This window comes from Mus caroli, unplaced genomic scaffold (genome assembly GCF_978045245.1).
Source record: "Mus caroli unplaced genomic scaffold, Mus_caroli_1 scaffold_8, whole genome shotgun sequence".
NCBI classification, from domain to species: Eukaryota; Metazoa; Chordata; class Mammalia; order Rodentia; family Muridae; genus Mus; species Mus caroli.
Window position 1 is genome coordinate 39,727,926 of NW_028227263.1, and position 19,742 is coordinate 39,747,667.

The 19,742-nt window shown below is 38.8% G+C and overlaps 2 protein-coding genes across 2 annotated transcripts; both read left to right on the forward strand.

Moving 5' to 3' along the window:
- The first annotated feature begins 1,354 nt into the window (after positions 1-1,354).
- LOC110298986 (olfactory receptor 2AG1-like) lies at positions 1,355-2,290 on the forward strand. Its single transcript, XM_021168542.2, has one exon. It carries the CDS (start codon positions 1,355-1,357, stop codon positions 2,288-2,290), a length of 936 nt encoding a protein of 311 aa, XP_021024201.2.
- Positions 2,291-11,028: 8,738 nt separating this feature from the next.
- LOC110298909 (olfactory receptor 2AG2-like) lies at positions 11,029-11,982 on the forward strand. The gene has a single exon (XM_021168447.2). It carries the CDS (start codon positions 11,029-11,031, stop codon positions 11,980-11,982), a length of 954 nt encoding a protein of 317 aa, XP_021024106.1.
- Positions 11,983-19,742: the final 7,760 nt, after the last annotated feature.

Consider the following 19,742-nt stretch of genomic DNA (forward strand, 5'->3'; position numbering starts at 1 on the left):
TACAGCTATACAATAACTCGAGAAAAGCAAAGATATTCAAAATTCCAATATTTTAACTCTAATAGCAACATTTTCTTTCTTTTGTTTGTTTGTTTGTTTGTTTGTTTTGTTTTCTTTTGTTTTGTTTTTTGAGACAGGGTTTCTCTGTATAGCCTTGGCTGTCCAGGAACTCAATTTGTAGACCAGGCTGGCCTCAAACTCAGAAATCCACTAGCCTCTTCTTCCTGAGTGCTGGAATTAAAGGCATGTGCCACCACTCCTGGCTTTCTTTCTTTCTTTCTTTCTTTCTTTCTTTCTTTCTTTCTTTCTTTCTTTCTTTTTTTTTTTTTACATTTTCTTAAATATAATACTGCATATTTTAGAGAATTAATATTCTTTTCTGAAGATCGTGAAAAATAGGAGACTGAGCAAGAGAGATAACTAACATGGAAAAAACGTAATTTCTAATGTGATTAGCCACAACCAAATGTGGACTGATGGGATGTAGGGAATGAGCCTTAAAAACATGTGCATATGAGCAACATTAAATAAACTGATTATGGGTGTGTGCACTTGTGTGTGTGTATGTGTGTGTGTGTACTCACACACATATGTAACAATAAATAAAGAGTTAAAGAATAAGAGTTGATGAGTTTATGAGAGTAGGGGGCATGGAAGGAGTTGAGGGGGAGAAAGAATGGGAGTAAATCTAGTACTCATGTCCCTGTTATAACTGTCTTGTATGAGGCTATGCCAGTGCCTGGCAAATACAGAAGTGGATGCTCACAGACATCTATAAGATGGAACACAGGGTCCCCAGTGGAGAAGCTAGAGAAAGCACTCAAGGAGCTGAAGGGGTCTGCACCCTATAGGTGGAACACAATATGAACTAACCAGTACCCCCAGAGCTCGTATCTCTAGCTGCATATGTAGCAGAAGATGGCATAGTTGGCCATCACTGGGAAGAGAGGCCCATTGGTATTGCAAACTTTATATGCCCCAATACAGGGGAATGCCAGGGCCAAGAAACAGGGCTGGTTGGGTAGGGGAGCAGGGCAGAGGGAGGGTATAGGGAACTTTCGGGATAGCATTTGAAATGTATATAAAGAAAATATCTAATAAAAAATAAATAAATGGAAAAAAGAATAGAAAAAAAGAAATGCTCAAAAATATATATACAAAAATTCAAAAAGAATTATAAAAGAATGAGTAATTTGAAAATTAATAAGCAAAGCTATTCACTTGTATAAAAAGTATGGGAAGCCATGTTGGGAATCCCAAGGGATTTTTAATGTCACAGAATTAGGGCCCATTTTAGCACAAGTTCACAGAACCTGAGCCATCTATTTCTAAGCAGATAAGCAGACAACACAGAATGGAGCTCTGGAACTCGACCTTGGGAAGTGGCTTCATCTTGGTGGGGATTCTGGATGGCAGTGGCTCTCCTGAACTGCTCTGTGCCTCAATTACAGCCCTGTACTTCTTAGCCCTGACCAGCAATGGGCTGCTGCTTCTAGTCATCACCATGGATGCCTGGCTCCATGTGCCCATGTATCTTCTACTTGGACAGCTTTCTCTCATGGACCTCCTCCTCACATCAGTTATCACTCCCAAGGCTGTTGTGGGTTTTCTCCTCAAAGACAATAGCATATCCTTTGGAGGTTGTGCCCTTCAGATGTTTCTAGAGCTGGCACTGGGTAGTGCAGAGGACCTTCTTCTGGCCTTTATGGCCTATGACAGGTATGTGGCCATTTGTCAACCTCTGAACTATACAATCTTAATCAGTCACAAAGTCTGCTGGCTCATGATAGCCACCTCATGGATCCTGGCATCCCTTAGTGCTCTAGGATATAGCATCTACACCATGCAGTATTCCTTCTGCAAAGATCGTCAGATCAATCATCTGTTCTGTGAGATTCCCCCATTGCTAAAGCTGGCCTGTGCAGACACCTCCACATATGAACTCATGGTTTATATGATGGGGGTTATTGTGCTAATTCTTCCTCTTACTGCCATCCTGGCCTCCTACTCACTAATTCTGTTCACTGTGCTCAATATGCCCTCAAATGAGGGCAGGAAGAAAGCCCTTGTCACCCTCTCTTCCCATCTGACTGTAGTTGGGATGTGGTATGGGGGTGCTTCCTTCATGTATGTTCTACCCAGTCCCTTCCACAGCCCCAAACAAGACAATATCAGCTCAGTTTTCTACACGATTGTCACTCCAGCTCTGAATCCCCTTATCTACAGCCTGAGGAATAAAGAGGTCACTGGAGCTTTGAAGAGAGTCCTGGGAAAACGATTGTCAGCATAGCCCAACATCTAGGTAGTTCTAGTTAATACCTTTTAAACTTAATTCTTTCAGAAATCCAGAATTCTTGTATGAATAAAATTTCTGCTAAATCCTAGAGTAAGAAGTATGTCTTTTGGTAGAAATGTATGGAATAGCAAGAAAGTATGAAATTCTTTGGAAATGTTTTGTGAACTTTTTCAGGAGATATTGGAGAATCTGGTGATTTGTCATATATGGACACAAAGACCAGGTTCATGTCCAGATGGTAGATAGAATTTAGATATTCTAAAGTAATTTTACATTGGAAATTGGAAACTTTTATAGATAATAAAGTATAATAGTAATAAGTGAGAACATCCCATAATCAGTCTCCAAATGCTGACACCATTGCATACACTAGCAAGATTTTGCTGAAAGGACCCAGATATAGCTGTCTCTTGTGAGGCTATGCCGGAGCCTAGCAAACACAGAAGTGGATGCTCACAGTCAGCTATTGGATGGAACACAGGGCCCCCAATGGAGAAGCTAGAGAAAGTACCCAAGGAGCTAAAGGGATCTGCAACCCTATAGGTGGAACAACAATATGAACAAACCAGAAGCACCCCCCGGCCCCCGAGCTCCTGTTTCTAGCTGCATATGTATCAGAAGATGGCTTAGTTGGCCATCATTGGAAAGAGAGGCCCATCGGTCTTGCAAACTTTATATGCCTCAGTACAGGGGAATGCCAGGGCCAAGAAGTGGCAGTGAGGGGGGGGGGTAGTAGGAGGGGAGGGTATGGGGAGCCTTTTGGGGTAGCATTGGAAATGTAAATGAAGAAATACCTAAAAAAATTTTTAAAAAGATTATATTTCAAGCATGTGATTCACATATAAATCAGGAAAGATTTTTGAGTTTTTAATGTTTTTGTAAAAAAAAAATTAGTTATTGTTTTGTTCAATGTTGAATTAGTATCAGCCTTCAGATGCCATCCATGGATTATAGTGTGTTTGTGTGTATGTGTGTGTGTGTGTGTGTGTGCGTGCGTGTATATGTGTGTGTGTATGTGATACATTTTTCCTTTTTCATTTTATTTTCAATGATGGGAACAAAACTGAACCAAACATTCATACTTCTATCCTATGATAATAATAGGTGCTTTTCCCATTTTTCTAACATATCTTGAAATATCTCAAAACTTTCCTGGGGGGAATATGCTTAATATGTGCATCTACCTTAAACATTGTACAATGTACACATGTGCAAAAGCATCAGCTGTTTACTTAGGAATATGCATAATTTCTGTAGCTTTGTACCCATAAATCCCTGGTTAGAATTAGCATCTTTGAGAAATGACAACAAACACTGCCATGGATGTGGTGTGAGGGATACTGCACATTAAAGTGGAAATGTTAGCGAATGTAGCTTTTATGGAACTAAGTCTAGATATTTCTCCAAAAGCTTGACATAAAACTAATATATAACCCAGTTATGGCACTTCTGGGCATATACCTAATGGACTCTACATCCTACCATAATGATTCTTGAAAATTTTTTATCACTGTAGATATCCATTAGTGGATGACTGGATACTCTAAATTTAGGACACATATACTACAGATGTTTTTTCAGCTGAAAAGAAAAATGAAATAATGAATATTGTAGTTAAATTGATGGAACTGTAAACAAAAATAATTATACCAAGTAAGGTAACACAGATACAGAAAAACAAAATCAACATGTTCTCTCTTATCTGTGGATCCTAGCTCTAAATCCTTAGCTCATGTGTTTAACCTAGAGTATTTGTAAAGCTAGGAAACTAGAAAGGGGGCATTGGGAGACTAAGCAATGGGGTTCAGCAGAACATGGTAGAGAGATAAGATATTGGAGGGAGGAAGTTTAAGCCGAGAAGAGGTAGAAAGATTAGAGGTGCAGGGAAGTTGAAAGGTGTATAAAAATGTGGAAATCTAGTATCTTGTAATTCAGTGAAAAGTAGAACTTATAAAAGTATTTCAATGTACAAATGAGGTGAAATTGGAAGAATAGCAGTAATGAACAGTATAACTTATTTTCTTGCTAATTTAATATTCTGTACTATAGGAGGTCGTGTTGCATTTATGGAAATTGGATACGTTTTCATGCTCATGTTTAACTCAAAGGAAGTCTTATAGCTAATGTATTTATAACACAATAAAAATCATTCTGAGTTGCTATCATAAAAGCTGAAAATAGAAGAGTGCTTACCAGATGCTGGGAAAGTTGACGGTAAGGGACAGGATCAGGGCGGTATTGATCATCATTAAGAGGTACAAAGTTGCAGTCAGGTAGCACCAACAGCTTCTGATGTGATGTTGCATAGCAATGTGAGAATCCATAAAAATCATATACAGTGCTTTTTAAAACCTGGAAGTCAGGATTTTGAGTTTTCTCTGTAAATCAATAATAAATATTTGAGAGGATAAGTATTTAATCTGATTTTAAGGTTATTCAGATGTATACTTACATGAAGAGCAACACAGAACCACACTAACAAATACAATATTATGCATTTTATGTAGTAGATATGTAATTTTCTTTCTAAAATTAATTTGCATAATTTATGTTTTTCATTAATGTATTTAGATCTTTAATATTGCTTCATTATATCTATAGTAATAATTTCTTTTTAATTTATTATTTAACTTTTTAATACTTATAATTGAAAAGTTTCAAACAAGGAAATATTTTAAGTTTTATATTTTCTTTTAATGATATTTTTTTCTTAAATGATTATTTTCCATGATTTATTTAGGAATAATTTTTGTATTTTATAGGCTTCTGGTTTATCTTATAATTTATATTTATTTTTTATAATTTAGTTTATAAATTTATAATTCAATCTAATATGTAAAACTGGTGAGAATGGAGTTAGAAAGGTTGTTCAGTAGTTAAGAGTACCTGCTACTTTTACAGCAGACCCATGTTCTCTTTCCAGCACCCACAAGGCAGCTCACAGTAAGTTTTAAGTCCAGTTAAAGGGCATCCAATACTCTCTTCTGGCCTCCCTGAGCAGGAGGCATGCACATGTTGGATATGCATACATTAAAAAAAGCACTAGCTGACATATAAAAATAAATAAATCTTTTTAAAAAATATGGTGGACTTTCATGTATTTTTTTCAATTGCCACTTTCTTCTTGGTCTTCTTTGTAAATAATCCTTCCATTTCCCATTTGAGTTATCTACTAGACTATAGTTGCACATTTAAAGAGAGTTTCTATAGTTCTAGAATCTCCTTCCTCTCTTCTTTCTTCCTCCTCCTCTTCTTCTTCACTTTCTTTTTGAGACAAGGAATCACTGTGTACCCCTGGCTGCTCTAGAACTCACTCTGTAGAAAAGGCTGTCCTTGAACTCACAAAGATCTACCTGGATCTGCCTCAGAATGTGCTTCTGCCTCATCAGTGCTGGTTTTAAAGGTGTGCTCTACCACTAATGTTTATTTGGAAGTTTCACATCATGCACCCTGATCACACTTAGTTTCCCCTTTCCACTATTGTGACCTCCTCCTAAAAAGAAGAGGAGGGGTAGAAGGAGGAGAAGGAATAATAATAAGATAAGTCCAATTTATATTACTCATATACTCACTGGAGCATGGTCAAACTTTCAGTGGCCAGCATCTGGAATCCTGCACCCCTGACAGAAACAACCAATTGTGGCAGTATTATTATCACAGTTTTTAAGAGTGTTCTTCAGTGGTTTCCTGTCCAGACTATTAGTTTTTTTATAAGGATATTTAACTTTATTGTCCACAATGTAAAAACGCAGTGGCAGTTTGATCATGAGTATGTTGAGATTATAAATTAATTTATGCAAGCATTTTTTTATAGTGTTCAATCTTGCCTACCAGGGCAATTAATTCTGTCACACTTCCAAAACTCGCTAGTGCTCCCCTTTTTATAATATCACACTGTCGTACCTTTGGTTTCATCTTATGACATTGTTTTACACATCACTTAAGATAGAACATTCAGCTACAAACTCTCTTACCACTCCCAATCTCTCACCCACCCTCATCTATCCATATTTGAACAGCTTAAGGTAATTTTATTCATCCAAATTTCACTGATCTTCCTCAAATTTTGTTCCTTAACAATAATTTCTTCCTGATATGTTTTCTTCAGTTGTTCTGTACAACTGAACAAATTACAATACTGATTGCCCATCATAGACAAGGCCTGCCCCACATGCCTTCTCTTTTAGATACTGAAACTTTTCAGTATCTCTACATAAAACAATCACATTTCTTTGTTTAATGATTTTTAAAAGTTATATATGTATGTAGTTTTCATTAATTTTTTTATTCATTTTACAGCTCGATATCATCCCTTCTCTTCCCAGCTTCTTCCTCACACAACTCCCCATCCCCTTCTCTGAGAAGGGGTAGCACCCCCCCCACCCCCCTGGATATAATTCCACCCTGGCACTGCAGGATTAGGAGCATCCTCCACCACTGAGGCCAGACAATGTGATGCAGTTAGGGTAATGGGATCTACAAGTAGGCAACAAATTCAGGGACTTCCTCTGCTCTAGTTGTTGGATGATCTGCCTAAAAACCAAGCTGCACACCTATTTCATAGGTATGGGGGCCTAAGTCCAGCCCATGCTCACTTTTTGGTTGGTGGTTCAATCTCTGAGAGTCACCAATGTTCCAAGTCAGTGGACTCTGTTGGTTTTCCTCATGTCCTCCTATGAATCCTCAATTGTTCCCTCAACTCTCTCATAAAACTCTCTGAACTTGATCTAATACTTGGCTGTGTAATGAATTTGCATTGGCTCTTTGGTGGAGCCTATCAGAGGATACTTAGGCTAGGATCCTGTCTGCAAGCATAGTAGACTATCATTAATAGTGTCAGGGATTAGTTGTTGCCCATGAGATTAGTTTCAATTTGAGCCAGTCATTGGTTGGCCATTTCCTCCAATTCTGTTCCATCTTTGTCCCTGCAAATCTTGTAAACAGAACACATTTGGGGTCCAAGGCTCTGAAGGTAGTTTTCTGTCCTTGTTCTTTTACTGGGAGTTCTGCCTGACAATAGGAGATGGTCACTTCAGGCTCCAGATGCTCCATCTGCTAAGAGTTTCAGCTAGAATCACCCCCATAAACTCCCTGGGGCTTCCCCCATGGCTCAGACCTCACCTCACACACAGTCTAGAGATGCTCCCACCCCCATCCTGGCCCACTACCAATTTCAGTTCTCTTTTCCCTGCTCTCCCTATATCTGATCCTCTTGGCTATTCAACTCCTCATCCCCTCTCCTACCCAGCTCCCTCTCTCTATCCACCTCTAATATCTGTTTTATTTTTCCTTTTAAGAGAGATCCAACCATCCTTCATTGGATTCTCCTTGTTATTTGGCTTCTTTGGGTCTGTGAATTGTAGTACAGTTATCCTAGACTTTATGGCTAATATCTACTTATAAGTGAGTATGTACTATACATGTCCTTTTGGGTCTGAATCACCTCACTCATGATGCTAGTTTCTAGTTCCATCCATTTAGCTTCAAGATTCTTGATATTCTTGGTTTTAATAGCTGAGTCATAGTCAATTATGTAAATGAACCGCATTTTCTTTTTCCATTCTTCACCACATGCTAGTGAGGATGTGGAACAAGGGAAACACTCTTCCATTGCTAGTTGCCATGGACTGGGCTCATCCCCCCCCCCATCTGTGGGAATTAGGGGTTTCAGAAGGTGGACATGGAGTTGGCAAGAATGAGATGACAAACAGACACAAGGGAGTATGCTAGATCTGAATGTAATTTGTCAAATCGAGCATCAAACTTTTTATACAGAAAAAAATAGGAAAGTTAGGTGACACATTGGGAAGGTACAATAAGGTTACCGGATGCTTAATGACTCTAAAACAAAACGACTCTTAAAACAGAGGAAATGCAAACACAAAGACTGGCAGGAACTGGGCAACAAAACAACAGAGACAAAGTCAGCTCTACCTAAGGTCAGCTATATTCTTAGAAGCCAGGTGTGAGGTCTTTACACTCCAGGGCCAAGTGCTTTCATGTCTAAGTTATGGTTCTAATTAGGGAGTTCAGCTCTAGCTAACCTTCTCATGAGTAATGCAATACTCTAAAACTACAGCCCGGCCTACTTCCTAAACCATTGTAAATTCCTGTATATGGGTGCAACTTGGCTTTTATTCTAAGTGATAATGTGGAGGGACTTTCTACTAATAAGTTATGTTGTCTGCCATACATAACTATAATAAGAATTCGAAATTTATGTTGCTAAGCTTGCCTTGAGATTTCTAACTCTATGTAGTAGATAGTAATGCCTGATTTCTTTCACTATCTCTCTTACAATACTAGGGAATTCTGAATGTCACTGAATAGGCAACATTCTTACTGAATTCCAAGCCCAGGGTAGGCTCAAGAACTACACTGGTGAAGGCAGGAAGCAAAGTTCGATTTTGCTTAAGTATGTGGCAAGTCATTGCTTGGAGGCACCTATAACAAAACAATACTGAAAGGAAGCACACAGATCCATTTGCAAGGACAAAATTGGAGAATACCTGCTATGGAATGCCACAGTTCCAGCAGACTAAGTTTCTGTGAAACTCTTTGCCTCAGGACTGGTTCCAAGTTTCTAAACCTGTCAAGCAAGTCACTACTGGAGTGGATGTAGCGGCTAGTAGGAGTGAAAATTTATACAACAACTCTAGGAATCTGCTGCAGACTCTTTTGATCCCTGGATGCGTAGAATGTGTCTCTAGTTGCAGGTGGACAAGGAGTCAGTGAAATGAATGACAGAATCACACAAGAGGTTGTGTAGAATCTGAATGTAATTGTCAAGTCAAGCATCAAAACTTTTTATACAGAAGAATAACAAGAAACCAGGTGAGATACAACAGCAGCAGAGTTACCGTGACACAAAACATAAGGAATGTATTCATGAAAAGATGGCAGGGACCAGGTGCTGCTGTTTACCTCTAAGAAGAGAGCCAGGTGAAATACTAGTCTATTGTTAAACCCACCACCAGGGGTTCTAGTGAAGAAACCTGTCTCAGTCCATTGTGTATTCCCTTGTATGGGTAAGACTGGCTATTGTCCCAAGTAAACACTCTGCAGAACAGTCCTGAGCTATTCTGGCTCTGTTCTTTGTAATGCCTAATTAGTTTCACCATCTCTACTAGCAGTAAATTTGAATGTTACTGAATAGTTAACATTCTTACTGAATTCCTACTGAATTCCAAGTGTGTAGGCTTCAAGGATTTTCTGGAACATTGGAATACTGTGGAAGGCTTAGCTATGTCAGAATTGCATGCAGATATGCAAGTATTGCATGCAGATATACAATCTCCCCACAATTATAAATCAGTGATCTTGATTTTCTGTTACATTTATAATATACTGGGCTCTCAAGGAACCCCTGCTGCTCTTGCAGCTAGAAATGTAAATATGGCTCATCAATATTTCGCTGGTTGCATGAAATCTATGAAAGTCTGATAGTGTACAGTTATTATTTCACTACTTGGGAAGCTGAGGAAGGTAGAACCCAAGTTCAAGGGTGAGAGACACCTAAGTCTTAAGAACTGGCTAAGTGACAGAAGACTTCAGGAAAGCAAGCCAAAAAACAAACCCAAGAGGATTCATTAACTTACAACTTTCTAGGCCAACATTTCCAGGGGGTACTTTTCAGCTGGGAGATAAATCCCTCTGAAGATATAAGCTCAAGAGAAGAAAGTGATGAGGAGAGTATGAGACCAGAAGACAAAGCACAGTGTTTCTGTATGAGGCACAGGCTTACTCTGAACCCAGAGACATTCAGTGACACAAAACATAAGGAATGTATACATATAAAGTGGCCTTGTTATCAACTTTATGAATCTCTACTTCCCTTCTGTAACTTTGAATTTTCCTCACAGACAGCAGAAGAAACCTGAGCATCAGGATCCAAGAGCAATCTAAAAAGGGACAGGAAACCAGAGGGGCTCTACCTATGCAACCAGTTAAATAGAAGCTGTTTCTACAAATTCCCTGTAGAATGGCACTAGAAAAGACACTATCTTGCTCCATAAAAAACTAACCAAAGACTGTTGGCTACGTAGATGCCTACACTGCTATCTGTAGAACACAAGTGTAGGTGAAAGGAAGTGTGTTGGGGGGAGCATTTGATAGACCCTGGTTATACATCATAAACTTAGGAAACAAACCAATTAATCACTGCTGAAAAAGCCACACCTGCTCTTCCCATTTGGATTGCAATAGACACTCTCTTTAAACAACCAAAGGGAAGCTGGTTTGGGCAGGCAGCTAGGATTCTCACCAACTGAGGTAAGGAATTTGTCTCTCATTTACAGTAACATGAAGCCTTCTAAGCATCCAATGGTAATAAGTAGAGTATAAATCTGACTCTAAAGATTTAAACTATAATGCTAGATCTACTGTTGCCCTGGGTCCCTTTCAGTCTCACTATTTTAGGATTATATATATATATATATATATATATATATATATATATATATCATTAGAAAATCTATTAGGAATGGTAAGGATTACAGTGTTATAGTGTAGAGCTGAGTATCATTTTCAAATCAGTAATATCAATACTAGTCTTCAGAACTTTTATCAAATACAATTTAAAGCAAGAAACTTGGAAATAAAGAATGAAAACTCTAATTTTGTTGGGAGTCATGTTGGTGTCATAAGGGGTTTCCAATACTACAAACTAGAGTCACTATTAACAAAATTTCACCAAAGTATCTTTTTCTAGGCAACCAAAGAAACCTGGTAAAATGGAGTTCAGGAATTCAACTTTAGGAAGTGGCTTCATCTTGGTAGGAATCCTGAGGGGCAGTGACTCTCCTGAACTACTCTGTGCCACAATTACATTCCTGTACACACTGGCACTGACCAGCAAAGGACTGCTGCTCCTTGTCATCACAGTAGATACCTGGCTCCACGTGCCCATGTACCTTCTACTTGGGCAGCTCTCTCTCATTGATCTCCTCCTGACATCAGTCATTACTCCCAAAGCTGTCATGGATTTTCTTCTGAGAGACAACACTATCTCCTTTGGAGGCTCTGCCCTTCAGATGTTCATTGAATTAGTACTGGTTGGTGCAGAGGACCTTCTTCTGGCTTTTATGGCCTACGGCAGGTATGTGGCCATTTGTCATCCTCTGAACTACAGGGTCCTCATGAGTCCAAGAGTCTGCTGGCTCATGGTGACTGCATCATGGATCCTGGCAATCCAGATGGCCCTGGGATTTACCATCAACACAATGCATTATTCTTTCTGCAAATCGAGGCATATCAGACACCTCTTTTGTGAGATCCCTCCCTTGCTGGAGTTGGCCTGTGCAGACACCTCTAGTTATAAGCTTGTGGTTTATTTGGTAGGTGTGTTCATTTTAATTCTCCCTCTTATTGCCATCTTTTTCTCTTATGCATGCATTTTGTTCACTGTTCTCCACATGCCTTCAAATGAGAGCAGGAAGAAAGCCCTTGTTATCTGTTCTTCACATATGACTGTTGTAGGCATGTACTACGGGGCTCTCACAGTCATGTATTTCCTACCAAGTTCCTACCACAATCCCAAGCAAGACAATATCCTTTCTGTTTTCTACACAATTGTAACCCCAGCTCTAAACCCACTCATCTACAGCCTGAGGAATAAGGAAGTGACTGGGGCTCTGAGGAAAGTCCTGGGAAATACTTGTTGCCACCACCCCATACATTTAAGGTAGTCCCAGAATCTTTCTTCTAAATTTAATTACTCCTCCTCACCAGAAGACTTCTGCTCTGAAATACTATTGAAAAAAACTGGACATTAAACATGTGTATCTTATGATTGATTATGTGTATCTTTTAATTGCAATGCAAGAATACATTAAATAACGTTTAAACATTTTCTTCTCAGAGTATTTAATAGGATAAGATTCATACTGTTTAGGGTTTCTCTTCTATATCTTTATTTTCTAATAATGCTAAAACTTGAAAGGGGAGTACTCACTCGACCTGAACCCTGAGATTTTACATCACATTCAAGCAAGAACTATAGAGAATAACTTCAAGTGGTGATTCATATTATTAGGAGGGGATGATTAAGGTTTATAAAAATTTAGGTCATATAAAGCCAGTTAAATGTAATACCAAAAGGAACAGATTGGTCTAATTCCAATTTTGTAATTAACAGTATAGATGCTCTGACTGGTGCCATGAGTTTGGGGGAAAGGAGAGAAATCCTCTCTCTCTCTCTCTCTCTCTCTCTCTCTCTCTCTCTCTCTCTCTCTCTCTCTCTCTCTGTCTCTCTCTCTCCCTCCCTCTCTCTCTCCTCAGTGATGGAAATTCAAAGAAAATGCATGCTGCTATTCTGTATGTAATTAAACAAACAGCAAAGCAATTTCATACTTTTCAATATTTTTTTCTAAGCATGTTTTTAAATATCACAGAAATTACTAAGGGTCCATTATTTCTCTGGTGTAGACATTTCACAATGTACACATGACTCATAATATCATATAGTATCCAATATATGTGTAATTTTCATGGCTTTTGTATCAGTTAAAGATAAATTTGGACAGGCTTGACAGTCCATCTTTTTAATCCCAGTACTCAGGAAGCAAGCTGGTTTCTGTGAGCATGAGACAGGACTAAACACAGTTTCATAGTAAAACGTTGTCTAAGAAATATATGAAACTTGGACAATAGAATAAATGACAATGTACCTTACTTTCTTGTTTATTTAAAAAATGTTATACTTTAAATGAATTTTTGTTTCTTAAAATTTATTCATGTCCTATCATTTCTAGTGCTTGAAATTTTATACATGGAGACAATGTGTCTTTGCCATATGTACCTCTAACCCATCCCATGATAACTGGTTGCTCAGCACATCTACTTCCCAACTACATGTCCTCCTTTTTCCCCTAAAAACTCAGTAAGTGCAATTAATGCTGCCTATATGCACATGTGTGGGGGACTCATCAACTGAGACATGGACAAAGTACCAATCTCTATCTACCGAAGAAACATGACTCTCCCTTCCTTGGAGGCCATTAACTGCCAGTGACTCCTCAGATAGGGTTGGGGATAGAAACCTCTCCCCACCCCATGGTGGAATTTTTAGCTGAAGTGATTTTATATAGAGCTATGCTGGCACAATCAGAGCTGCAGTGAGTTCATGTGTGACACAGGCATGCCTTGAGTCCAGCCTTTCAAAGATATTTTTCCATCCTCCAGTTTACATTATTTTCACCTCCTTTTCTATGATGTTCCTGAGCCTGAAATGGAAAGTTTGATAGAGATGTCACATCTTTACCTGAGCACTCACAGCTGCTTATTCTCAACACTTTGGACAGTGAAAGTCTCTGAATTAGCCATTACCCTCCAAAATAAGAAGACTCTCTGATGAAAACTGAGAGCTGCACAAATCAATGAATATAAAATAAATATATCGAAGGTAATTTGAGATGACCTTTGGTAACACATTATCAATATGTTTTCTATTGGAGCCTATAATTTCCCTAGACATGGGTTTGACCATGCTTACAACACAAAGAATGAGTTGTTTCTTGTGGAATATGCTTTATACTCATCTAAGAAATGAGTTAGGTACCCCATAAATAGTGTTATGCCAATTTACCAGAAGACACATAATCCATGACAAATCTTTATTGTAGCCTGTAGGTTCCAGAGCAAGACCACTAAAAATTTGTTTCTACCACCGGGCTACATAGTACCTTCCAGAACTATAAAAGTTGATCAACAGGGAGAGGCATTCCTAAACAGTTCATTGATTTATCTGTGTCCTACAACCAAATCATGCAAAGTCTTTAGTAATTAGGTATACTATCAGCCTATTTAGTAATAGGGTTTATTATCTATTTACTGTAGACAATCACAAGCAATGACAATACCCCAGTAGGGTGTGCATGTGTGTATGTGTGTGTATGCATTTGTTTGTCTTTGTGTGCCTATTGTGTAGTGAATTACACTTTGCTTATTTTAGGTTGTGATCTAGGGGTTCAATCATAAAAATATGATGGTATTTTTATCCATGTCATTGCTGAATATGTTTAAATTGTTAATTAATTTCACTTGGCTTTTCTGTGATAATGTCAATGTCATACAAATATGTATAGGGTACACACTTCAACCAACAGTATACAGCTCTGTTTTGAGATACTATTAATTTTGAATTCAACATTAGAGTTGGAGCATCCAGAATAATTCAGTCAAACAAAAGGTAAGCACTAACTGTTTTTCCAGGAAAGCAATATCAAGAATTCTAAAACCCAGGGCCTAGAGTGAAGGAAAGAATGTTAGAAATGTCCCTAAATTTGCAACGTGGCTTCTTGTACAAGATGTCTAGAATACAGATGACAATGAGTGAGGTCTGAAGCCTTAGGAGAGACAGAGAAGTGAGCTTTTGTAACTGTCTCTCAAGGCATACAGCTCCACATATAACCTGCAGCAAAACAAACCCTTTCCATTCTCAAAACCAAAAGGGAAAAATCTCAAGACAACATCAACTGTGCTGGAATTAGTTTTGGAGCTGAAGAGGTCAGATGCCAAAGAAAGAGGAAATGTTTCTTCTGGCGCAGTTCTACAGAACTGAATAACTGTCCCTTGTATCATGGGCCAAATGATCTCCCAGTCATTATCATTTCCAGAAATCAATGTAAGAGATGGATACAGGTCATTATCTGGTGTCTAAGACAGGATCTTTGGAAAGGGAAGGGTTTAACTTATTGGCTTGTTTCTCTTTCTCCACTACCCTTATTAAAAAAGACTGAAGCCGGGCTTGGTGGCGCATGCCTTTAATCCCAGCACTCGGGAGGCAGAGGCAGGCGGATTTCTGAGTTCGAGGCCAGCCTGGTCTACAAAGTGAGTGCCAGGACAGCCAGGGCTACACAGAGAAACCCTGTCTCAAAAAAAAAAAAAAAAAAAAAAAAAGACTGAGCCCTTCTGTAAACTATTATCTCATGATAACTAATGTTCAACGTATTTTGTTACCAGGGAAATGCAAATGACATTGTATTGATTCATTGTCACAACAATTAAAATGTTCACAATAGTGAAGCAAAGAATACCTCTGCCCACCCTCTGGTTCTTACATATTTTTATTGTCATCCAGCATGGACCATCTAGAGACTGCCATATCCAGGGATCCATCCCATAATCAGCTTCCAAACGCTGACACCATTGCATACACTAGCAAGATTTTGATGAAAGGACCCAGATATAGCTGTCTCTTGTGAGACTATGCTGGGGCCTAGCAAACACAGAAGTGGATGCTCACAGTCAGCTATTGGATGGATCACAGGGCTCCCAATGGAGGAGCTAGAGAAAGTACCCAAGGAGCTAAAGGAATCTGCAACCCTATAGGTGAAACAACATTATGAACTAACCAGTACCCCGGAGTTCTTAACTCTAGCTGCATATGTATCAAAAGATGGCCTAGTCGGCCATCACTGGAAAGAGAGGCCCATTGGACTTGTAAACTTTATATGCCCCAATACAGGGGAATGCCAGGGCCAAAAAAAATGGGAATGTGTGGGTAGGCAAGTGGGGGGAAGGGTATGGGGGACTTTTGGGATAGCATTGGAAATGTAATTGAGGATAATACGTAATAAAAAATATTTTAAAAAAACAAACAAAAAACCCCAAAAAACAAAAAAAAGTTCATCAAAAGTTCACACAAAATATCAAATCATAAATTGAAATATAATGTTACAACAGAGAATGTTTACATGAACATCCATTAGGAGTGATTATCGAGCTAAACATCCATCACTTGTCTCAGCTCCACAGGTTCACAGAAGGTTTAAAACCATAACTAAGTTATAAGTGGTTTTGTAGAGATAAATCCAGTCAATATTTTATCTTCTGTCCTAGCACCTATAATAAATAGTTCCCTTAAAAAATTGTCCTTGTCCAATCAATCCAGTAAAATATATATCTGTTGGTATAAAAGTATCAGAATGAAACAACCAAAATTAAGTACTTTTAAACCTTTCCTCTATTAGATATTTTATGAAATAATTACCCAGAGAAAACTTCTATATATATTTAAGTGAATCACTTCATTTCATATTCAGACAATAAAATATCTTAGTGAGTTATAGCTACATAAAAGGTTTCTTCACAATAAGATGTTTTCTTCCTTATTGTAAAGTGGCTTTACATAGTAATGATAAGGAGATTCAATTAAATGTACCTTTTTTATATAACTTAGAACATATACATAGCCTTTCTGAACCAGGTCTTTAAGTTATAAATTCCCTGTAATAAAACATCTATTTTTACCATTGTTGTGAGAACTGATTATACAATACATATAAAGACTTTCAGTGAAGAAATATTTTATTTTCTCAAGTATGATGGTTAAATCATAATTTTTAACAGTCTTAAAGCCAAAATTTGAAGTTGTAATTGGTAGTACTTAACTTTACATTGGATGCTTTTGTAAAATGACTAGCTGTTTTGTTGCTATTAAAAATGACCACTCTCATTGCTCAGATTTTATCTGGTTTGTTGTTGCACAGGTCTTGTGCATGCTATTATGATCACTGTCGGGCTAATATCCACTTATCAGTGAGTGCATATCTAATGACTTATTTTTTGATTGGATTACCTCACTAGGATGATATCCTCCAGATACATCCATTTGTCCAAGAATTTCAAAAATCCATTGTTTTTAATTGCTGAAACATAGAACACCCAAAATACAATTTGCAAAACACAAGAAAATTAAGAAGAGGGAATACCAATGGGTGGATACTTCATTCCTCCTTAGAATAGGGAACAAAGTATCCATGAAAGGAGTTACAGAGACAAAATTTGGAGCTAAGATGAAAGGATGAACTATCCAGAGACTAACCCACCCAGGGATCCATCCCATAATCAGCCACCAAACCCAGACACTGTTGCATATGCCAGAAAGATTTTGCTGAAGGGACCCTGTTATAGCTGTCCTGTATGAGGCTATGCCAGTGCCAGGCAAATACAGAAATGGATGCTCACAGTCATCTATAGGATGGAACACAGGGCCTCCAATAGAGAAGCTAGAGAAAGCACCCAAGGAACTGAAGGGTTCTGAAACCCTATATGTGGAACAACAATATGAACTAACCAGTACCCCCAGAGCTCATATCTCTAGCTGCATATGTATCAGAAGATGGCCTAGTTGGCCATCACTGGGAAGAGAGGCTCCTTGGTATTGCAAACTTTACATGCCTCAGTACAGGGGAATTGTGGGAAGCCACATGGGCCGTTGCAGAGTGGCAGTTGGCTACTGCTGGCCACCACGCATACATAGGCAGTAAAGGTTCTTTTGCCAAGATGAGGTTTTGAAAATTAACCAAAATTAACCAATCAGATGAGAGAGAAGGTAAACAATCAGATGAGAGAGAAGGTAACCAATCAGAAGAGAGAGAAGTTAACCAATCAGATGTAGGCATGAAAATGAGGTGAAAAGCATAACCCAAGTACAACCAATCCGGGTGTGAGACACGACTCTCCTAGGCCTATATAAGTAGCACCAGTTCCAACTCAATTCTTCAACGAATTAGAAAGTGCAATCTACAAATTCATCTGGAATAACAAAAAACCTAGGATAGCAAAAACTCTTCTCAAGGATAAAAGAACCTCTGGTGGAATCACCATGCCTGACCTAAAGCTTTACTACAGAGCAATTGTGATAAAAACTGCATGGTACTGGTATAGTAACAGACAAGTAGACCAATGTAATAGAATTGAAGACCCAGAAATGAAGCCACACACCTATGGTCACTTGATCTTCCACAAGGGAGCTAAAACCATTCAGAGGAAGAAAGACAGCATTTTCAACAAATGGTGCTGGCACAACTGGTTGTTATCATGTAGAAGAATGCGAATTGATCCATTCCTATCTCCTTGTACTAAGGTCAAATCTAAGTGGATCAAGGAACTTCACATAAAACCAGAGACACTGAAACTTATAGAGGAGAATGTGGGGAAAAGCCTTGAAGATATGGGCACAGGGGAAAAATTCTTGAATAGAACAGCAATGGCTTGTACTGTAAGATCGAGAATTGACAAGTGGGAATCATGAAACTGCAAAGCTTCTGCAAGGCAAAAGACACCATCAATAAGACAAAAAGACCACCAACAGATTGGGAAAGGATCTTTACCTATCCTAAATCAGATAAGGGCCTAATATCCAATATATATAAAGAACTCAAGAGGTGGACTCCAGAAAATCAAATAACCCCATTAAAAAATGGGGCTCAGAACTGAACAAAGAATTCTCACCTGAGGAATACCTAATGGTAGAGAAGCACCTGAAAAAATGTTAAACATCCTTAATCATCAGGGAAATGCAAATCAAAACAACCCTGAGATTCCACCTCACACCAGTCAGAATGGCTAAGATCAAAAATTCAGGTGACAGCAGATGCTGGCGAGGATGTGGAGAAAGAGGAACTCTCCTCCATTGTTGGTGGGATTGCAAGCTTGTACAACCACTCTGGAAATCAGTCTGGCGGTTCCTCAGAAAATTGGACATAGTACTACCGGAGGATCCAGCAATACCTCTCTTGGGCATATATCCAGAAGATGTCCCAACGGGTAAGAAGGACACATGCTCCACTATGTTCTTAGCAGCCTTATTTATAATAGCCAGAAGCTGGGAAGAACCCAGATGCCCCTCAACAGAGGAATGGATACAGAAAATATGGTACATTTACACAATGGAGTACTACTCAGCTATTAGAAAGAATGAATTTATGAAATTCCTAGCCAAATGGATGGACCTGGAGGGCATCATCTTGAGTGAGGTAACACAATCACAAAGGAACTCGCAAAATATGTATTCACTGATAAGTGGATATTAGCCCCAAACTTAGGATACCCAAGATATAAGATACAATTTGCTAAATGCATGAAACTCAAGAAGAATGAAGACCAAAGTGTGGACACTATGCCCCTTCTTAGAAATGGGAACAAAACACCCATGGAAGGAGTTACAGAGACAATGTTTGGAGCTGTGATAAAAGGATGGACCATCTAGAGACTGCCATATCCAGGGATCCATCCCATAATCAGCTTCCAAACGCTGACACCATTGCATACACTAGCAAGATTTTGCTGAAAGGACCCAGATATAGCTCTCTCTTGTGAGACTATGCCGGGGCCTAGCAAACACAGAAGTGGATGCTCACAGTCAGCTATTGGATGGATCACAGGGCTCCCAATGGAGAAGCTAGAGAAAGTACCCAAGGAGCGAAAGGGATCTGCAACCCTATAGGTGGAACAACATGATGAACTAACCAGTACCCCGGAGCTCTTGTCTCTAGCTGCATATGTATCGAAAGATGGCCTAGTCGGCCATCACTGGAAAGAGAGGCCCATTGGACTTGCAAACTTTATATGCCCCAATACAGGGGAATGCCAGGGCCAAAAGAATGGGAATGGGTGGGTAGGGAAGTGTGGGGGGGTATGGGGGACTTTTAGGATAGCATTG

What these genes read in the sequence shown, in the direction of transcription:
- LOC110298909 (XM_021168447.2), top strand. Translation starts at nt 11,029, where the DNA reads ATGGAGTTCAGGAATTCAACTTTAGGAAGTGGCTTCATCTTGGTAGGA.
- LOC110298986 (XM_021168542.2), top strand. Translation starts at nt 1,355, where the DNA reads ATGGAGCTCTGGAACTCGACCTTGGGAAGTGGCTTCATCTTGGTGGGG.